General features: G+C 52.7%; 1 protein-coding gene across 1 annotated transcript in view; it reads right to left on the bottom strand.

Moving 5' to 3' along the window:
• Positions 1 to 20290, bottom strand: part of GARRE1 (granule associated Rac and RHOG effector 1) — a 64026-nt gene that overhangs the window by 12873 nt on the left and 30863 nt on the right. Inside the window, exon 3 of the mRNA XM_075326095.1 lies at positions 6357 to 6542. Within this exon, the coding sequence (XP_075182210.1) occupies positions 6357 to 6542 (186 nt within the window). The remainder of the gene's footprint in view (positions 1 to 6356; positions 6543 to 20290) is intronic.

The following is a 20290-nucleotide window of genomic DNA, read 5'->3' as shown; positions in this document are numbered from 1 at the left end:
GGGCGGGGAGCCCAGATCAGGACGCGCGTGGTCCACACCGCGGGGGGGGCGGGGAGCCCAGATCAGGACGCGCGTGGTCCACACCGCGGGGGGGGCGGGGAGCCCAGATCAGGACGCGCGTGGTCCACACCGCGGGGGGGCGGGGAGCCCAGATCAGGACGCGCGTGGTCAACACCGCGGGGGGGTGGGGGCGCGAATCAGGACGCGCGTGGTCCACACCATGGGTGGGGGGGGGTTGGAGCACAGATCAGGACGCGCGTGGTCCACACCGCGGGGGGAGCGCAGATCAGGACGTGCGGTCCACACCGCGGGGGGAGCGCAGATCAGGACGTGCGTGGTCCACACCGCGGGGGGAGCGCAGATCAGGACGTGCGTGGTCCACACCGCGGGGGGAGCGCAGATCAGGACGCGCGTGGTACACACCGCGGGGGGGAGCGCAGATCAGGACGCGCGTGGTACACACCGCGGGGGGAGCGATTTGCATTGCCAATGTTTATTTAGCGATACAGTAAATATTTAAAGGGATACAGACTGAGAAACTGGTCCAAGCACAGATGTAAAGTCAAGAGCTTGGGTTGCATGATGAGAGTCTGCAGCATGCTGGGACTTGTAGTGGTTGCACCGCAGACGGCCGCTCTACCTCGCCTTGATCTGACCTAGTTTTGCAGATTACCAGAGTCCCTGCTCTGACAAGTGTTACTGCAGGTTAATAAGCTGCGGATGTGAAGGGATCATATGGAGCAGGTGCGGTTTACAGAGCGAAGGAGGAGGAGGAGGGTGGGGAGGAAGAAGAGGGACGGCCCTGGGCATGAGAAATGGCTCTAGCAAAGACAACCCTGAAACTCGCAGCCCATTCACCACATCTAGAAGTAAACAGATGAGGTCTCTGCAGGGGAGGAAACGTGCGACCGATCCTCCCCGGACAGGACCCAGCGGCCGCTCCTCTCTGGGGTCAGTGGCTGCGAGCTCAGTGTGCGGCTCACGTGTGGACGGATGTGGACGATGCATGGAGCACATACATGTCAATATTTACATATATTAAATCATACACTGAACAAAAATATAAACACTTGTTTTTCCTCTCATTTTTCACGAGCTGAACTCAAAGATCAGACTTTTTATGACTGCACAGGTGCGCCTCACGCTGGCCAGCATGATTATTGCACAGGCGCGCCTCGGGCTGCCCAGCATGATTATTGCACAGGAGCGCCTCGGGCTGGCCAGCATGATTATTGCACAGGCGCGCCTCAGGCTGGCCAGCATGATTATTGCACAGGCGCGCCTCACGCTGGCCAGCGTGATTATTGCACAGGAGCGCCTCGGGCTGGCCAGCATGATTATTGCACAGGCGCGCCTCAGGCTGGCCAGCATGATTATTGCACAGGCGCGCCTCACGCTGGCCAGCGTGATTATTGCACAGGAGCGCCTCACGCTGGCCAGCATGATTATTGCACAGGCGCGCCTCGGGCTGCCCAGCATGATTATTGCACAGGAGCGCCTCGGGCTGGCCAGCATGATTATTGCACAGGCGCGCCTCAGGCTGGCCAGCATGATTATTGCACAGGCGCACCTCACGCTGGCCAGCATGATTATTGCACAGGCGCGTCTCAGGCTGGCCAGCATGATTACTGCACAGCTGCGCCTCAGGCTGGCCAGCATGATTATTGCACAGGCGCGTCTCAGGCTGGCCAGCATGATTACTGCACAGCTGCGCCTCGGGCTGGCCAGCATGATTATTGCACAGGCGCGCCTCGGGCTGGCCAGCATGATTACTGCACCTGGTGGTGCGGTCAGGTGCCTTGCTGGTCATCTAGCACGCAGACCACATTAATCTACAGTTCTGAATGGTCTGACATGATACTTGAATGCCGCACAACTCAAGGCTCATTTAACGGAGGCACCATCATCCAGTGCTGCACGTCATGTTCCCAACGAAGCACACAGTGTGGGATGTGGACAAAGGACGTCCACTTTTCTGCCTTTCTGTGACTCTTCCAGTCTCTCTGCGTCTCTGTACAACCTGTTGGTGACACTCTATAACACTCCAAGCTCAGTGGTTATTTCACTTCCTTCTTGAAGGCTCAAAAAGGCGCGGTACTGCTGAGCAATTGTTAGGTGTCGTCTTTGTCTCATGATGTCAAAATGTGAGCAGCGTGATGGGGACGACTGTTTAATACCAATTCTAATTGATCCCCAAAATGTATTGGGCGATTCATGGATCAAACGCCTGTTGTGAATTCTGCCATCAAGCTCCTCTTCCTAAATCAAGAGTCTCCATCAGCATGAGCCTACTGATGGATTCTCCGTTAACTCCTTCTGCAGCCAGCAACAAGTCAGTGCAACACATGTCTTGATATTGCCGACTGCAGAAGGAGTTAACTGAGGATCCATCAGTGAGTTCATTGTGATAGTCCATGGAGATTTAACTCTTATCTCAGCTGATTTAGGACCATAGGCCATATCAAATTAAGTGCGTGGGATTTAGGGCCTGTACAGGCCAAAAAGTCTCCATTTGGGGACGACCCTGTATTGTGAGCTGTGCACAGCCCGGGACGCTCTCCAGGACCATGACACATGGTTGTTAGGAGCCATTCCAACCCTACAGCGGGACATCGGAGGGGGGTTCATCCAAACTCCGGCTCATATGGAATTACTTATCAAAACCACAGACTCCACTACATTCCTGTATGTTCCAGCCGCCCCCTCCCCCCGCACCAAAGAGCCATGTACACGTTATCCCACGGCTCGGGCAGCGGCGATCCACGAGGGGCAGCAGACGCAAGCAACGGTACAAGCTACAAAGTAATAGATTGTGGTACCCTCCTGGGGAGGAGAGACTACAAGGGGGCACGGGAAAAATAAATAAAAAGCATTCTCCTGGAAGAAAACGGTCTCTTACTGCTGCTCAACTCCAAGAGATGATAGTACAGGACTTACAATAATGAGGTCACAGCTCACCTCCTCCCCCTCCTGTATAATGACTGATAACACAGGATCCACCATTCAAAATAGGTGATGTCCCAGCTTACCTCCTCCTCCCGTACAATGACTAATAACACCTCTATATTAAAGTAGATCACACAGGATCCACCATTCAAAATAGGTGGTGATGTCACAGCTCACCACCTACTCCCTCTGTACAATGACTGATAACCCCCCCTATGTAGAGTAGATAACAGGATCCACCATTCAAAATAGGTAATGTCACAGCTCACCTCCTCCTCTCCTGTAGTGATTGATAACACCTATATACAGTAGATAATACAGGATCCACTATTCACAATAGGTGAGGTCACAGCTCACCTCATCTCCCTGTATAAGTACTGATAACATCTCTATATACACTAACAGGATTCACAATAGTTGATGTCACAGCTCACCTCCTCCTTCTGTAGTGATTGATAACACCTATATATACAGTAGCTAATACAGGATCCATTATTCACAATAGGTGAGGTCACAGCTCACCTCCTCCTCCCCCTGTATAATTAACGATAACACTTCTGTATACACTAACACAGGATCACAGGATTAACAATAGGTTATGTCACCGCTCGCTGCCTCCTGTACAGTGACTGATAACACAAGATCCAGCATTCACAATAGGTGATATCACAGCTTACCATCTCCCCCTCCTGTACACTGAATGATAATACCGTTATATAAAGTAGAAAACAGGGGATCAATCATACACAATAGCTGATGTCGCAGCTCACCTTCTCCTGTACAATGATTGATAACACCTGTATATAGAGTAGATAAAAACAGGATTCAACATTCACAATAGGTGAGGTCACAGCTCTCCTCCTCCTCCCCCTGTATGACTGATAACACCTCTATATACACTAAACACAGGATTCATAATAGGTGATGTCACAGCTCACCTCCTCCTTGTACAGTGACTGATAACACCTCTACATACAGTAAAGGATCAACCATACACAACAGGTGATGTCACAGCTCACCTCCTCCTTGTACAGTGACAATAGAGACAGTACATACACTATGGACTGTGGTTGGCTGACCTCCCCATACACATGCGTCCTTATGTGCGGTTTCAATGGGGTGAGTGGAGTAAATTGCAGTCCGACACCTCTGGTCACAGTAATGTTTTGCAGTGGACAGTGCAGTGGGCATGCTGGGAGTTATAGTCCAATAGCAGGAAGATACAGTGTTATTCAGTAAAATCCCCGACAGACGAGGCCTGAACTAAGGAGAATCCCAGTTTTTATCCGGGGCTGATATAAGATGAGCTCCAGCAATGTTTACATTACAGGAATTGGGGCTTAATAAGCGGCTCTCAGTAATATACGGCCCCTTTCCTCTCCGGCCGCACATTCCTGGCCCCGCTCTGCAGCCGGAGTTCCCGGTGCCTACATTTTCTATAAATAACCCGGAGTGAGAAGACAAGAGCGGTATTATATGGAGCGGCCGCCGTCCCCCGCGCTGGCACCGCCACGCTCTCCCACACAACGCGAACGCGCCAATTAAAAAAAAAGGTCAGTATGTGGACGGACACGTCCTCCCTGCAAACAATGCACAAAGGCCCACACAGAGCCGAGAAACGGGAGGGCGCGGGGGGCCTCCTGACACCGGGGCGCGGGGGGGGGGGGCCTCCTGACACCGGGGCGCGGGGGGGGGGGGCCTCCTGACACCGGAGACGCAGGGGGGGGGGGGGCCTCCTGACACCGGAGACGCAGGGGGGCCTCCTGACACCGGAGACGCAGGGGGGCCTCCTGACACCGGAGACGCAGGGGGGCCTCCTGACACCGGAGACGCAGGGGGGCCTCCTGACACCGGAGACGCAGGGGGGCCTCCTGACACCGGAGACGCAGGGGGGCCTCCTGACACCGGAGACGCAGGCGGGTTTTCTGCCTGGGAGCAGAGGCACCGCAGGACGGGAGCGGAGGCACCGCAGGACGGGAGCGGAGGCACCGCAGGACGGGAGCGGAGGCACCGCAGGACGGGAGCGGAGGCACCGCAGGACGGGAGCGGAGGCACCGCAGGACGGGAGCGGAGGCACCGCAGGACGGGAGCGGAGGCACCGCAGGACGGGAGCGGAGGCACCGCAGGACAGGAGCGGAGGCACCGCAGGATGGGATCATGCACTTAATTATACGTTTCCCATTATGATATAATGGGCAGCCTGAGCCACCAGCAACGCAATATACACAGGACTGCAGAGCCGAGCCGCAGAGCTGTGACCGCTATATGCACTTCAGTGCTGTATCTTGCAGGACAGTACGGCTAAGGGAGACAGGGACAGACGAGCCGGGCTGATAAAAGGGGAGGGGGGACAGAGAGGCCGAGAGAAGGAGGGGAGGGGGGGACGGAGTGGCCGAGAGGAGGAGGGGGGGGAGACGGAGTGGCCGAGAGGAGGAGGGGGGGGAGACGGAGTGGCCGAGAAGAGGGGGGGGGGAGACGGAGTGGCCGAGAGGAGGAGGAGGGGGGGGGGAGACGGAGTGGCCGAGAGGAGGAGGGGAGGGGGGGACGGAGTGGCCGAGAGGAGGAGGGGAGGGGGGGATGGGACGGGGTGGCCGAGAGGAGGAGGGGAGGAGGGGGGGGACGGAGTGGCCGAGAGGAGGAGGGGAGGGGGGGGGGACGGAGTGGCCGAGAGGAGGAGGGGAGGGGGGGGGGGGGACGGAGTGGCCGAGAGGAGGAGGGGATGGGGGGTGGAGGAGGGGGGGGGGCGGAGTGGCCGAGAGGAGGGGGGGGGGGGCGAGACGGAGTGGCCGAGAGGAGGAGGGGAGGGGGGGGACGGGACGGAGTGGCCGAGAGGAGGAGGGGAGGGGGGGACGGGACGGAGTGGCCGAGAGGAGGAGGGGAGGGGGGCGGAGTGGCCGAGAGGAGGAGAGGAGGGGGGCAGAGTGGCCGAGAGGAGGAGGGGGGGGGGGGGCGGAGTGGCCGAGAGGAGGAGGGGGGGGAACGGAGTGGCCGAGAGGAGGAGGGGAGGGGGGGACGGACAACAGAGAGGCTTAGAGGAGGGGGAAGGAGTCGGGCCGTTCAGCTGTATCTGTCTCATTTATGTTGGTAGAGCTATAGGCGAAGTCCCGAGATGAGGCCAATCAGTGGATTCCGGAGTCTCCGGGCTCAGCTCGTCACACGTTCTCCCCAGTCTCGTCATTGCGCCACATCTCCCCTGTTCCCTTGTACTCGCCTCCTGCCCTTTGAATCATTTGGTGACAGTCCAGGCCGTGTGGGCTGATGAAAGGATTCCTGTGCCGCACATCCTCAGACATTGAGTCAGTATATGACTGTGCGGCAGGACGGCGGCCCCCAGCCTCACCGGTCATACGTCTTCAGACTATGGAGGAAGACGTGGCTCAGGAATGGCTGAGGTCTTAGCGGTTCCTCACCTCGGTGGCTCCTCGCCAGGTCCGCACCGCGTCGTCCAGCTCTCTGGTGGGGCTCAGCTCGCCGGGGCCCGGAGCGTTCTTGCGCTCTTGTGCTATTGCTTCAGCAAAAGGCTGCACTTTCTGCAACGCCTGGGACAAGAACTGAAAATGAACCTGCATCACAGTCAAGAAACAGCGACCGAGCACCTGCGGAGAGGAGGAAAGCACCGGTTACTACGGGAGAGGGCAGACACAGAAATCATACAAAAGGGGGGTCTCCAGCCCCATACAATCTCTAACAGAGAACAATACCACTCTGCTTGGATCCCCAGCATGAATGACGTATGATCTAGTGACCGCTGCAGCCAATCAATCAGTGGTGACTCGCAGTGGTAGAATAGATAAGTAATGTTTGTTTTTGTCATTTTATGACATTTCCTACCAGCTACGTTAATTTCCTAAATATTCAGACAACCCCTTTAAAAAAGGAAGCAGTTGCTAGTAATTTAAAGGGGTCTTCCAGAATTTTGCAAAAATCTGCCCTATAGTAGGGAATGTAATAGAATGAAGCAATACACTTTACTTATCCCTTAGATACCCCATTACTGGTAACCCCGGCAGTGATGATGATCGTCGGCCTCAGCGGTGACATCAGTGATTGGCTGCAGCAGTCAGGTGACGGACGGGCGGGCCACAAAACCAAGCGACAACCCCAATCTGATCGGTCATACTGGTTGTCAAGAGAAACAGAACTTCTCCAATCATCCATGCGAGGCCAAATCTAGATTCTGCCGCATATGAGATCATTTCTAGATAAAACAATGAGGCTTTCTCCCCGGCGGGAGGATTCCTGACTGATCCGTCATCCGCGACCTGATGAAGACATAGGAAATTATAAGTGCCCCCCTCCCCCCCGCGGGGATCCTGCTCAGACTTTCCAAGACAGAACCTCGGTTTGTTCTCCAGTCACCCGGCACATCTCCGGTGGCGTCACCCGGCCTTCATACAGGCCTGAAGGGTAAAGGGACGAGTCCTTCCGGCTATCACATCACTGAGGAACTCAGCAGATCGGCGGGAAAAGAGAAACCCTACTGTCAGCCAGCCCCCTTCACATAGCAGCCAAGCCAGCCCCCTTCAAATAGCAGCCAAGCCAGCCCCCTTCAAATAGCAGCCAAGCCAGCCCCCTTCAAATAGCAGCCAAGCCAGCCCCCTTCAAATAGCAGCCAAGCCAGCTCCCTTCAAATAATAGCCAAGCCAGCCAAGCCAGCCCCCTGATCCTGCTATACATCAGTAATCACAGTGATGAGGGCTAGCTACTAAAATGAGACATGGTCTAAACTCCCATCATACACTAGCAAATAAAGCCCCCTATCCATGAGACACAAGGGGGCTGGCTTAGTTACTAAAATGAGTCATGAGGCCACCTCCAAGGCAGCCCCCATTCACTCTATACATCAGCCATGACAGACAAGGAGGCTGGCTTAGCTACTAAACTGAGTCAGTCAGCCCCCATCACTAAATAGCTAAGCCAGCTAAGTCTCAAATCGAGACATCACACATAACAGAAGTGGACTGACTTCGTAAAAGGAGTCATAAGGACCCCCGAGACAGCCCCCTATTACTAACAGACAAGGAAGCTGGCTTATAACTTAAAATGAGAATCAACCAGTCTTCATCACACACAACAGCTAAACCAGCCCCCTTTCAGTCTATACATCAGACATAACAGAAGTGGGCTGACAACTAAAATGAGAGTACTGACCCTCCCTACTCCATCATGAAGCCAATCCCTCCAAAACAGCCCCCTTTCACTCTATGCATCAACCATGACAGACAAGGAGGCTGGCTTAGCTGCTAAAGTGCACGTCAGTCAGCCCCATTACTAAATCGCCAAGCCAACCCCCTTTCAATCGATACATCAGAAATAACAGAGAAGAGGGCTGACTTAGTTAGTAATGAGGACCCCCAAGATAGGGGGCTATCACTAAGCATCAGCCATGACAAGGAGGCTGGCTTATCAACTAAAATGAGAATCATCCAGTCTCTATCACACACAACAACTAAACCAGCCCCCTTTCAGTCTATACAACAGACATAACAGAAGTGGGCTGACTACTAATAAAATGAGAGCCATGACCCTCCCTACTCCATCATAAAGCCTGTCCCAGCCAAAACCAGCCCCCTTTCACTCTATGCATCAACCTTGACAGACAAGGAGGCTGGCTTGGGTACTACAATAGGTCATGAAGCCCCTCCAGTACAGCCCCCTGTCACTTTATACATCAGCCATAACAGAGAAGGGGTCTGGTTTAGCTATTACGAGGTGTCAAGAAGCCCCCTCAAGACAACCCCCTTTCAGTGTAGGACAGACAAGGGGGCTGACTTAGCTAGTAAAATGAGAATCATGAAACAACCCCCCCGTCCCAAGTAAAGCCCTCTTTCACTTTAATAATCAGCCATGACAGACAAGGGGGCTGGTTTTGCTGCTAAAAAGGAGTCATGAAGCCCCACCAGTACAGCCCACTTTCATACCATACATCAGCCGTGACAGACAAGGGGGCTGGTTTAGCTAGTCGAATGAGTCATGACCCCCTCATTCCCAAAAGATATCCCTCTTTCATCGTAAGCACCAACCATGACAGACAAGGGGGCTGGTTTTGCTACTAGAAGGAATCATGAACCCCCCCCCCCCCCAGTATGGCCCCCTTTCATCCTATGTATCAGCCATGACAGATAAGGGGGCTGGCTTAGCTGCTGAAATAAGACACTCATCGAACTCCCACCACACAATATCCAGTACAGCCCCTTTTGCCCATGCATCGGCCATGACAGCCGTCCAGCCCCCACCACGGGCAGCACTGGTGAGACGCTTTTTAAGCACAAGTGGTAAGATGACCCCGGACCAACCCCGATATCTGGAGGTTCTGATGTCTGTGCAGACAATTAGGTTATATAAATAACATGTAGAGAGAGAATTTATATAAGTGGACAATCCCTTTAAGAAACACAGAAAGAGAATGCAGTAACAAGTAAATGCACATCCAGAAAACAAAAAAAAAACGACCACAAGTACAAAGCAGTAAAGTTGGGAGTCTTTTCCTCCTGACATGTGCAGACACACAGATCGGAGCGCCGGAGTCCCGTCCACAGCTGCTTCACGTGGGGAGGAAATAAAAAGTCTATTTTGGTCCCCTGACGTCTGGCAGCGCTCAGCTTGTCAAACCACCCAACGTCACGTCTTGTGCAAGCAGAAGAAAAACACATGAATGAAGGATCCGCGTGATCACAGGAAGCGCGAGTGGCCGCCTCCATGTACACGATCACTCCAATACCTTACTTCTGGATACTGAGACCCCTGTGGAGCCGTACACTGCGGCTGCCCCACACCACCAATAACTGTCCGCTCCTTCTGATGACTCCCTGCACACATGCATGCACAGGTCAGGCGAGCATGCACTTCTTCTCAATGCTATTTGGCCTCCTAGGTGGAATAGTACCTGCACATACATGCACGATCAGTCGAGCATGCACTTGTACGCAATACCATTTGGCCTCCGAGGTGGAATAGTACCTGCACATATGCACGCTCAGGTCAGTTGAGTATGCACTTGTTCTCAATGCTATTTGGCCTCCGAGGTGGAATAGTACCTGCATACATGCACGCTCAGGTCAGTCGAGCATGCACTTGTACGCAATACCAATTGGCCTCCCAGGTGGAATAGTACCTGCACATATGCACGCTCAGGTCAGTCGAGCATGCACTTGTTCTCAATGCTATTTGGCCTCCTAGGTGGAATAGTACCTGCATATATGCACGCTCAGGTCAGTCGAGCATGCACTTGTTCTCAATGCTATTTGGCCTCCTAGGTGGAATAGTACCTGCATATATGCACGCTCAGGTCAGTCGAGCATGCACTTGTTCTCAATGCTTTTTGACCTCCTAGGTGGATTAGTACCTGCACACATGCACGCTCAGATCAGTCGAGCATGCACTTGTTCTCAATGCTATTTGGCCTCCTAGGTGGAATAGTACCTGCACACATGCACGCTCAGATCAGTCGAGCATGCACTTGTACGCAATACCATTTAGCCTCCTAGGTGGAATAGTACCTGCACATATGCACGCTCAGGTCAGTCGAGCATGCACTTGTACGCAATACCATTTGGCCTCCTAGGTGAAATAGTACCTGCACACATGCACGCTCAGGTCAGTCGAGCGTGCACTTGTACGCAATACTATTTGGCCTCCTAGGTAGAATAGTACCTGCACATATGCACGCTCAGGTCAGTTGAGCATGCACTTGTTCTCAATGTTATTTTTTTACCTCTCAGGTGGATTAGTACACACTTGTATAATCGTGAAATACAAATTCTGAGGCACATTTTCTTATAACACTGATGTCCCTCTGTTAATCCTCCTGGAAATTTAGAATACCAGTTGTGCTCGTCTCCCCCACGCAATCTGATGCCGTCCAATCAGTGAGCACAGTTCCGGAGTGCACAGGGACACGCCCATTTGGCAAACGGAATCTCAGCCACCAACTGTCAATTTATTCATACATTTCCAGGAAGAATAACAGAGGAACAACAATGTAAAGTTATAGGGGGGAAAAAAAAATATATCCAAAAATGCTATTTTATGGTGAACAAAAACAGACATTTCATAAGGGAACAGAGCGGAGTATCAATGCGGACCCCCTGAATTCCACCAACAATGGTGGAAAAAAGTAAAAAAGGAACAAATTTCTGCCAAGTGGGTCCAATAACAAGTTCGGTAATGTGTCAGTCTTTACTGTAGTGCTGGCATTATATTCAGAAACCAGGAAGGTAAAAAGGCAGCGCAGGATGCAGGCAATAAAAAAAAAACTGCCACAGAGTGCACACAGAGCCATCAATGAGGACACGTTGGGGTGAGCGGCCCTTTAAATGTCAGCTGAGCAGAGGATACAGATAGTTTTTTCTTCTTTTTGGAAACTTTGGGTCGTGTCTGTATCCGTAGGGAAGGAACAAAGCAAGTCTGGATCAGCCAAGATAAAGCAGAGAGGAAGCGGTGCAGACGGAGGGGAGTACGGGGGGCTTGTTGTGCTGGGACGGGGAGGGCGGCACTGGGAAATCCTGGGACTTGTTCCATAGCTCCATATAGAGACTCCCATCATCTGTGCTTCATATACAGAGGTTACTGCTACAGTGCCTTGCAAAAGTATTCACCCCCTTGGCTTTTTAACTATTTTGTTAAATTACAAATTTATGGGATAAAATAAATAAAACTTGCCGTGTGCATGTGTATTCACCCCCTTTTGCTAGCAAGCCGAAGGGGATTCTCCAAGCAACACCATGAAGAGCAAGGGGAATCTCCAAGCGACAGCATGAAGAGCAAGGGGAATCTCCAAGCGACAGCATGAAGAGCAAGGGGAATCTCCAAGCGACAGCATGAAGAGCAAGGGGAATCTCCCAGCGACAGCATGAAGAGCAAGGGGAATCTCCCAGCGACAGCATGAAGAGCAAGGGGAATCTCCCAGCGACAGCATGAAGAGCAAGGGGAATCTCCAAGCGACAGCATGAAGAGCAAGGGGAATCTCCAAGCGACAGCATGAAGAGCAAGGAAATCTCCAAGCGACAGCATGAAGAGCAAGGGGAATCTCCCAGCAACTGCATGAAGAGCAAGGGGAATCTCCCAGCAACTGCATGAAGAGCAAGGGGAATCTCCAAGCGACAGCATGAAGAGCAAGGGGAATCTCCAAGCGACAGCATGAAGAGCAAGGGGAATCTCCAAGCGACAGCATGAAGAGCAAGGGGAATCTCCAAGCGACAGCATGAAGAGCAAGGGGAATCTCCAAGCGACAGCATGAAGAGCAAGGGGAATCTCCAAGCGACAGCATGAAGAGCAAGGGGAATCTCCAAGCGACAGCATGAAGAGCAAGGGGAATCTCCAAGCGACAGCATGAAGAGCAAGGGGAATCTCCAAGCGACAGCATGAAGAGCAAGGGGAATCTCCAAGCGACAGCATGAAGAGCAAGGGGAATCTCCAAGCGACAGCATGAAGAGCAAGGGGAATCTCCAAGCGACAGCATGAAGAGCAAGGGGAATCTCCAAGCGACAGCATGAAGAGCAAGGGGAATCTCCAAGCGACAGCATGAAGAGCAAGGGGAATCTCCAAGCGACAGCATGAAGAGCAAGGGGAATCTCCAAGCGACAGCATGAAGAGCAAGGGGAATCTCCAAGCGACAGCATGAAGAGCAAGGGGAATCTCCAAGCGACAGCATGAAGAGCAAGGGGAATCTCCAAGCGACAGCATGAAGAGCAAGGGGAATCTCCAAGCGACAGCATGAAGAGCAAGGGGAATCTCCAAGCAGGGCCGGCGTCAGCACGCGGCATACCCGGGCAAATGCCGGGGCCCTGGAGAGCTGGGGGGGGCCCACTCGGCCTCGTCAGTTCTCCTGCCCCCGGGCCGATTTCCGGGGACCGCAGTCCTTGGCACTGTAAACTGTGGCTGCCGGCCCTTTAAGGCCCGCAGACCACAGCTTTCACTGTGTTCTCCTGCATTGAGCATCTGTGGGCGGAGCTACCGCCCGGCGTCCTGCTCGGTCGCACAGATGAAGGAGTCACAGTGCCAGCCAGCGACCCCCAGCACATCGCTTCCCTCCGGCGCTGTGTGGGCCCCATCTGCACCATGACCTGATCAGTATGTGGGACATCACTCCCTCCCTGCCCCTCCCTGTCCCCCCGTGCGTGTGGGCCCCGCAGAGCCGCGTGTGTGGGCCCCGCAGAGCCGCGTGTGTGTGGGCCCCGCAGAGCAAGGTGTCTGTATGTATATATGCAGCAGAGCAGTATGCGTATGTATGTATGTATGTATGTATGTATGTATGTATGTATGTATGTATGTATGTATGTATGTATATATATATATATATATATATATATATATATATATATATATACAGCAGAGCAGTATGCGTGTCTCTGTATGTATGCATGTATGATGTGTATCTATGTGTGTCAGTGTATATGACTGTATAGATTTGTCTGTTTATATGTATTTTTGTGAGTTTGTCTTTAAATATGTATATGTATGTATCTGTGTATGTGTGTGTGTCTGCATGTTTATGGGGCCCACTGGGACTCTTCCGCCCGGGGCCCACAAAAACCTGGAGCCGGCCCTGTCTCCAAGCAACTGCATGAAGAGCAAGGGGAATCTCCAAGCAACAGCATGAAGAGCAAGGGGAATCTCCAAGCAACAGCATGAAGAGCAAGGGGAATCTCCAAGCAACAGCATGAAGAGCAAGGGGAATCTCCAAGCGACAGCATGAAGAGCAAGGGGAATCTCCAAGCGACAGCATGAAGAGCAAGGGGAATCTCCAAGCAACAGCATGAAGAGCAAGGGGAATCTCCCAGCAACTGCATGAAGAGCAAGGGGAATCTCCAAGCAACTGCATGAAGAGCAAGAGGAATCTCCCAGCAACTGCATGAAGAGCAAGGGGAATCTCCAAGCAACAGCATGAAGAGCAAGGGGAATCTCCAAGCAACTGCATGAAGAGCAAGGGGAATCTCCAAGCAACTGCATGAAGAGCAAGGGGAATCTCCAAGCAATAGCATGAAGAGCAAGGGGAATCTCCAAGCAACTGCATGAAGAGCAAGGGGAATCTCCAAGCAACAGCATGAAGAGCAAGGGGAATCTCCAAGCAACTGCATGAAGAGCAAGGGGAATCTCCAAGCAACAGCATGAAGAGCAAGGGGAATCTCCAAGCAACAGCATGAAGAGCAAGGGGAATCTCCCAGCAACTGCATGAAGAGCAAGGGGAATCTCCAAGCAACTGCATGAAGAGCAAGGGGAATCTCCAAGCAACTGCATGAGGAGCAAGGGGAATCTCCAAGCAACTGCATGAGGAGCAAGGGGAATCTCCAAGCAACAGCATGAAGAGCAAGGGGAATCTCCAAGCAACTGCATGAAGAGCAAGGGGAATCTCCCAGCAACTGCATGAAGAGCAAGGGGAATCTCCAAGCAACTGCATGAAGAGCAAGGGGAATCTCCCAGCAACTGCATGAAGAGCAAGGGGAATCTCCAAGCAACTGCATGAAGAGCAAGGGGAATCTCCCAGCAACTGCATGAAGAGCAAGGGGAATCTCCAAGCAACTGCATGAAGAGCAAGGGGAATCTCCAAGCAATAGCATGAAGAGCAAGGGGAATCTCTAAGCGACAGCATGAAGAGCAAGGGGAATCTCTAAGCAACAGCATGAAGAGCAAGGGGAATCTCCAAACACCATGAAGATCTCAAAACATATCCAAGACAAAGTTGATGCAAAGTACAAGTGAGAGTTTGAGTAAAAAAAAAAAAAAAAAAAAAAAATATATATATATATCCGAATCAAATGAAAAGAACATGGTACCCCCAACAAACCTGCCGAGAGAGGGCCACCCTCAAACCTTTCTGCCCGGGCATGGAGGGCATTAATCAGAGAAGCAGCACAGAGATCAAAACATAGCCCTGAAGGAGCTGCAGAGTTCCCAAGCAGAGGCTGGAGTACATCTGTCCATATGACCACAATAAGGCATATTCTCCATAGAGCTGGCCTTTATGGAATAATGGCCAGGAAATAAAAAGCCTTTACTTACAGCCAAAAATTATAAGGCTTGTTTTAATGTTGCCATAAGACATGTAGAAGACTTCCTAAATGCATGGAGGAAGGTCCTGTGAGCAGATGAGACCAAAATGGAACATTTTGACCATCAAGGTAAACCTTATGTCTGGCGCCAAACAACACAGCTTATCAAACCAAGAACACCATTCCCACAGTGAAGCATGTTGGTGGCAGCATCATATCGTGGGGATGTTTTTCACAGCAGGGACAGGGAGAATGGTCCGGGTCAAGTGGAAAATGGAAAGTGCGAAATACAGGGACATTCTTGAGCAAAACCAGTCAGTGATTTGAGACAGGGACGGAGGTTCATATCCTAACAAGACAATGACCTAAAGCAACACTCGAGGGCTGTACGAGGAAACGTGTAAATATATTGGCGCGGCTGAGTCACAGCCCAGACCTTCTCCAATTGAGAATCTGTGGTCAGACGTGAAGATCGCTGTTGACTAGGGGAAACCATTTGACTTGTAGGGGCCGGAGACGTTTTGCCTTGAGGAATGGGCAAAAATCCCAGTGACAAGACATGGAAAAAACTCATAGAAAAAAGGTATCCAAAATAACTTGCAGCTGTAATCGGCACAAAAGGACTAACTTTAGTAAGGGGGGGGGGTGAATAATAATGCACACTGAAGTTTTTAGTTATATTGCCCTAAGAACTGAAAGAACCTAAAAAAGACAAAAAACAAAGTGAAATTGAAAGCAAAACATGAAAAATTCCAAGGGTGTAAATACTTTCGCAAGGCACTCTAAATACTCCCATCATCTACAGAGACCATTAATGCCAAATGCTCCCATCACCCGCACTTCATATACAAGGACGATTACTGCTAAATACTCCCATCTCATCGAACCGTTTTGATGCCGCGGTCACTATTGACGGCTGCACCTTAAGTGGTTAAAGTACATTATTGGCAGCTGAAACCATATTCTTGACCCAGACATTGAATGTACGTCACATCAGCGAGAATATTAAGGAAAATTAGAAAACATGGCAACTTCTGACCCAGAACAGCGCCACACCTGTCCGGCGGGTTGTGCCGGGTACTGCACCTCAGCTCCACTGGGTTGCATGGAATAGAGCAGCAAATACGCGGTGAGAAATGGAAATAAAGATGCAGAACTTCTTTTTTTTTTTATAAAAGGGGCAGTAAAAGGGAGATTGCGCCACTGCAAAAAAGGGTAACGAGACCACATATTTTGACAGGGGTGCCCGCAGGAATCCTCCCAAACTCCACTCCTTGCTATAAGCAGCTGATTTTGCATTCACGATCTTCCATGGAAACAGGACGGGAGGATTTCTGCACCTCTGGGCGCTCGATCAGGTCTCCAAATAACAAACTTCAGGGGCAAAGTGACGACAACACACGAGGCGTCCTGGAGCGGAGCGAGAAACCAAAATAACTGCTCGCACGAGTCACCGCTAATGGCAGATCCATCACCGCGAAAATAGAAATAATCCCCAGTAAAAGAGGCTTTATTCTTACTATTTATACTCTCCAGCTCCATCAATAGCCACAAGAGCAAAAAATAGCCCGGACAACAGACAGCAGGAGCCACGTAAAGAGAAGGCCCGGGGAGAGCAGACAGGAGCCACGTAAAGAGACGCCCCGGGGAGAGCAGACAGCAGGAGCCACGTAAAGAGACGCCCCAGGGAGAGCAGACAGCAGGAGCCACGTAAAGAGACGCCCCGGGGAGAGCAGACAGCAGGAGCCACGTAAAGAGACGCCCCGGGGAGAGCAGACAGCAGGAGCCACGTAAAGAGACGACCCGGAGGGAGCAGACAGCAGGAGCCACGTAAAGAGACGCCCCAGGGAGAGCAGACAGCAGGAGCCACGTAAAGAGACGGCCCGGGGAGAGCAGACAGGAGCCACGTAAAGAGACGACCCGGAGGGAGCAGACAGCAGGAGCCACGTAAAGAGACGCCCCGGGGAGAGCAGACAGCAGGAGCCACGTAAAGAGAGACAGCCTGGGGAGAGCAGACAGCAGGAGCCACGTAAAGAGAGACAGCCTGGGGAGAGCAGACAGCAGGAGCCATGTAAAGAGACGGCCCGGAGGGAGCAGACAGCAGGAGCCACGTAAAGAGACACAGCCTGGGGAGAGCAGACAGCAGGAGCCACGTAAAGAGAGACAGCCTGGGGAGAGCAGACAGCAGGAGCCATGTAAAGAGACGCCCCAGGGAGAGCAGACAGCAGGAGCCACGTAAAGAGACGACCCGGAGGGAGCAGACAGCAGGAGCCACGTAAAGAGACGCCCCGGGGAGAGCAGACAGCAGGAGCCATGTAAAGAGACGACCCGGGGAGAGCAGACAGCAGGAGCCACGTAAAGAGACGACCCGGAGGGAGCAGACAGCAGGAGCCACGTAAAGAGACGCCCCGGGGAGAGCAGACAGCAGGAGCCACGTAAAGAGACACAGCCTGGGGAGAGCAGACAGCAGGAGCCACGTAAAGAGACACAGCCTGGGGAGAGCAGACAGCAGGAGCCACGTAAAGAGAGACAGCCTGGGGAGAGCAGACAGAAGGAGCCACGAAAAGAGACGCCCCAGGGAGAGCAGACAGCAGGAGCCACGTAAAGAGAGACAGCCTGGGGAGAGGAGACAGCAGGAGCCACGTAAAGAGAGACAGCCTGGGGAGAGCAGACAGCAGGAGCCACGTAAAGAGACGCCCCAGGGAGAGCAGACAGCAGGAGCCACGTAAAGAGACGCCCCAGGGAGAGCAGACAGCAGGAGCCACGTAAAGAGAGAGCCTGGGGAGAGCAGACAGCAGGAGCCACGTAAAAGGATGCCCCGGGGAGAGCAGACAGCAGGAGCCGCGTAAAAGGACACCCCGGGGAGAGCAGACAGCAGGAGCCACGTAAAGAGATGGCCCGGGGAGAGCAGGAGCCACGTAAAGAGACGCCCCGGGGAGAGCAGGAGCCACGTAAAGAGACGCCCCGGGGAGAACAGACAGCAGGAGCCACGTAAAAAGAGACCCTGGGGAGAGCAGACAGCAGGAGCCACGTAAAGAGACACCCCGGGGAGACAGCAGGAGCCACGTAAAGAGACACCCCGGGGAGAGCAGACAGGAGCCACGTAAAGAGACGCCCAAGGGAGAGCAGACAGCAGGAGCCACGTAAAGAGACGCCCAAGGGAGAGCAGACAGCAGGAGCCACGTAAAGAGACACCCCGGGGAGAGCAGACAGCAGGAGCCACGTAAAGAGACACCCCGGGGAGAGCAGACAGGACCCACGTAAAGAGACGCCCAAGGGAGAGCAGACAGCAGGAGCCACGTAAAGAGACACCCCGGGGAGAGCAGACAGCAGGAGCCACGTAAAGAGACACCCCGGGGAGAGCATACAGCAGGAGCCACGTAAAGAGACACCCCGGGGAGAGCATACAGCAGGAGCCACGTAAAGAGACACCCCGGGGAGAGCAGACAGGACCCACGTAAAGAGACGCCCAAGGGAGAGCAGACAGCAGGAGCCACGTAAAGAGACGCCCAAGGGAGAGCAGACAGCAGGAGCCACGTAAAGAGACACCCCGGGGAGAGCAGACAGCAGGAGCCACGTAAAGAGACACCCCGGGGAGAGCAGACAGGACCCACGTAAAGAGACGCCCAAGGGAGAGCAGACAGCAGGAGCCACGTAAAGAGACGCCCAAGGGAGAGCAGACAGCAGGAGCCACGTAAAGAGACACCCAAGGGAGAGCAGACAGCAGGAGCCACGTAAAGAGACACCCCGGGGAGAGCAGAAGCCACATAAAGAGATGACCCGGGGATAGCACACAGCAGAGAGGCCCGCTCAATAAGCAAGTCCCCAAAAAATCAATTCCCCCCTATAACAGGACAAGACCATCTTATGCTCAAACTGAAGGAAGCTGCAAGACCGGCACTAAACTGACTCAATAACAAGTCACACATTTTTCTTGTCCTTCCTTACATTGGATCTGTCCAATCTCCCGACAAGTCTATTCTAGCAAATACTCACATTCCCCATGAAACAAAACTTCTGCATCTTTTCTAAGAACTCTGCATTGAGCAATTCCTCTTTAATTCCTCCTGGAACCACGTGGGCAAACTGACAATTGTCAAAGAGTTGTGACTAGTGAAGAGCGGGCACTACCATGCTCGGGTGCTCAGTGCTCGTAACTTGGGTCAAGCCTGTCAGAGTCCAAATACTCGTTACCAGTACTGAGCACCCGAGCATGGTAGTGCCCGCTCATCACTAGTTACCAGTACTGAGCACCCGAGCATGGTAGTGCCCGCTCATCACTAGTTACCAGTACTGAGCACCCGAGCATGGTAGTGCCCGCTCATCACTAGTTACCAGTACTGAGCACCCAAGCATGGTAGTGCCCGCTCATCACTAGTTACCAGTACTGAGCACCCAAGCATGGTAGTGCCCGCTCATCACTAGTTACCAGTACTGAGCACCCGAGCATGGTAGTGCCCGCTCATCACTAGTTACCAGTACTGAGCACCCGAGCATGGTAGTGCCCGCTCATCACTAGTTACAAGTACTGAGCACTCGAGCATGGTAGTGCCCGCTCATCACTAGTTACCAGTACTGAGCACCCGAGCATGGTAGTGCCCGCTCATCACTAGTTACCAGTACTGAGCACCCGAGCATGGTAGTGCCCGCTCATCACTAGTTACCAGTACTGAGCACCCGAGCATGGTAGTGCCCGCTCATCACTAGTTACCAGTACTGAGCACCCGAGCATGGTAGTGCCCGCTCATCACTAGTTACAAGTACTGAGCACCTGAGCATGGTAGTGCCCGCTCATCACTAGTTACCAGTACTGAGCACCCGAGCATGGTAGTGCCCGCTCATCACTAGTTACGAGTACAGAGCACCCGAGCATGGTAGTGTCCGCTCATCACTAGTTACGAGTACTGAGCACCCGAGCATGGTAGTGCCCGCTCATCACTAGTTACGAGTACTGAGCACCTGAGCATGGTAGTGCCCGTTCATCACTAGTTACGAGTACAGAGCACCTGATCATGGTAGTGCCTGCTCATCACTAGTTACCAGTACTGAGCACCTGAGCATGGTAGTGTCCGCTCATCACTAGTTACCAGTACTGAGCACCTGAGCATGGTAGTGCCCGCTCATCACTAGTTACGAGTACAGAGCACCTGAGCATGGTAGTGCCCGCTCATCACTAGTTACGAGTACAGAGCACCTGAGCATGGTAGTGCCCGCTCATCACAAGTTACCAGTACTGAGCATCCGAGCATGGTAGTGCCCACTCATCACTAAACTTTTTATCCATTTCCAGGAAGAGCAATTGAGGTATGAATATTTTATTTTATTTAAAAATAAAGTAATGACTATAGAGCTCA

This window comes from Anomaloglossus baeobatrachus, chromosome 10 (genome assembly GCF_048569485.1).
Source record: "Anomaloglossus baeobatrachus isolate aAnoBae1 chromosome 10, aAnoBae1.hap1, whole genome shotgun sequence".
Lineage (NCBI taxonomy): Eukaryota > Metazoa > Chordata > Amphibia > Anura > Aromobatidae > Anomaloglossus > Anomaloglossus baeobatrachus.
This window is presented reverse-complemented; position numbering and strand designations above follow the sequence as displayed.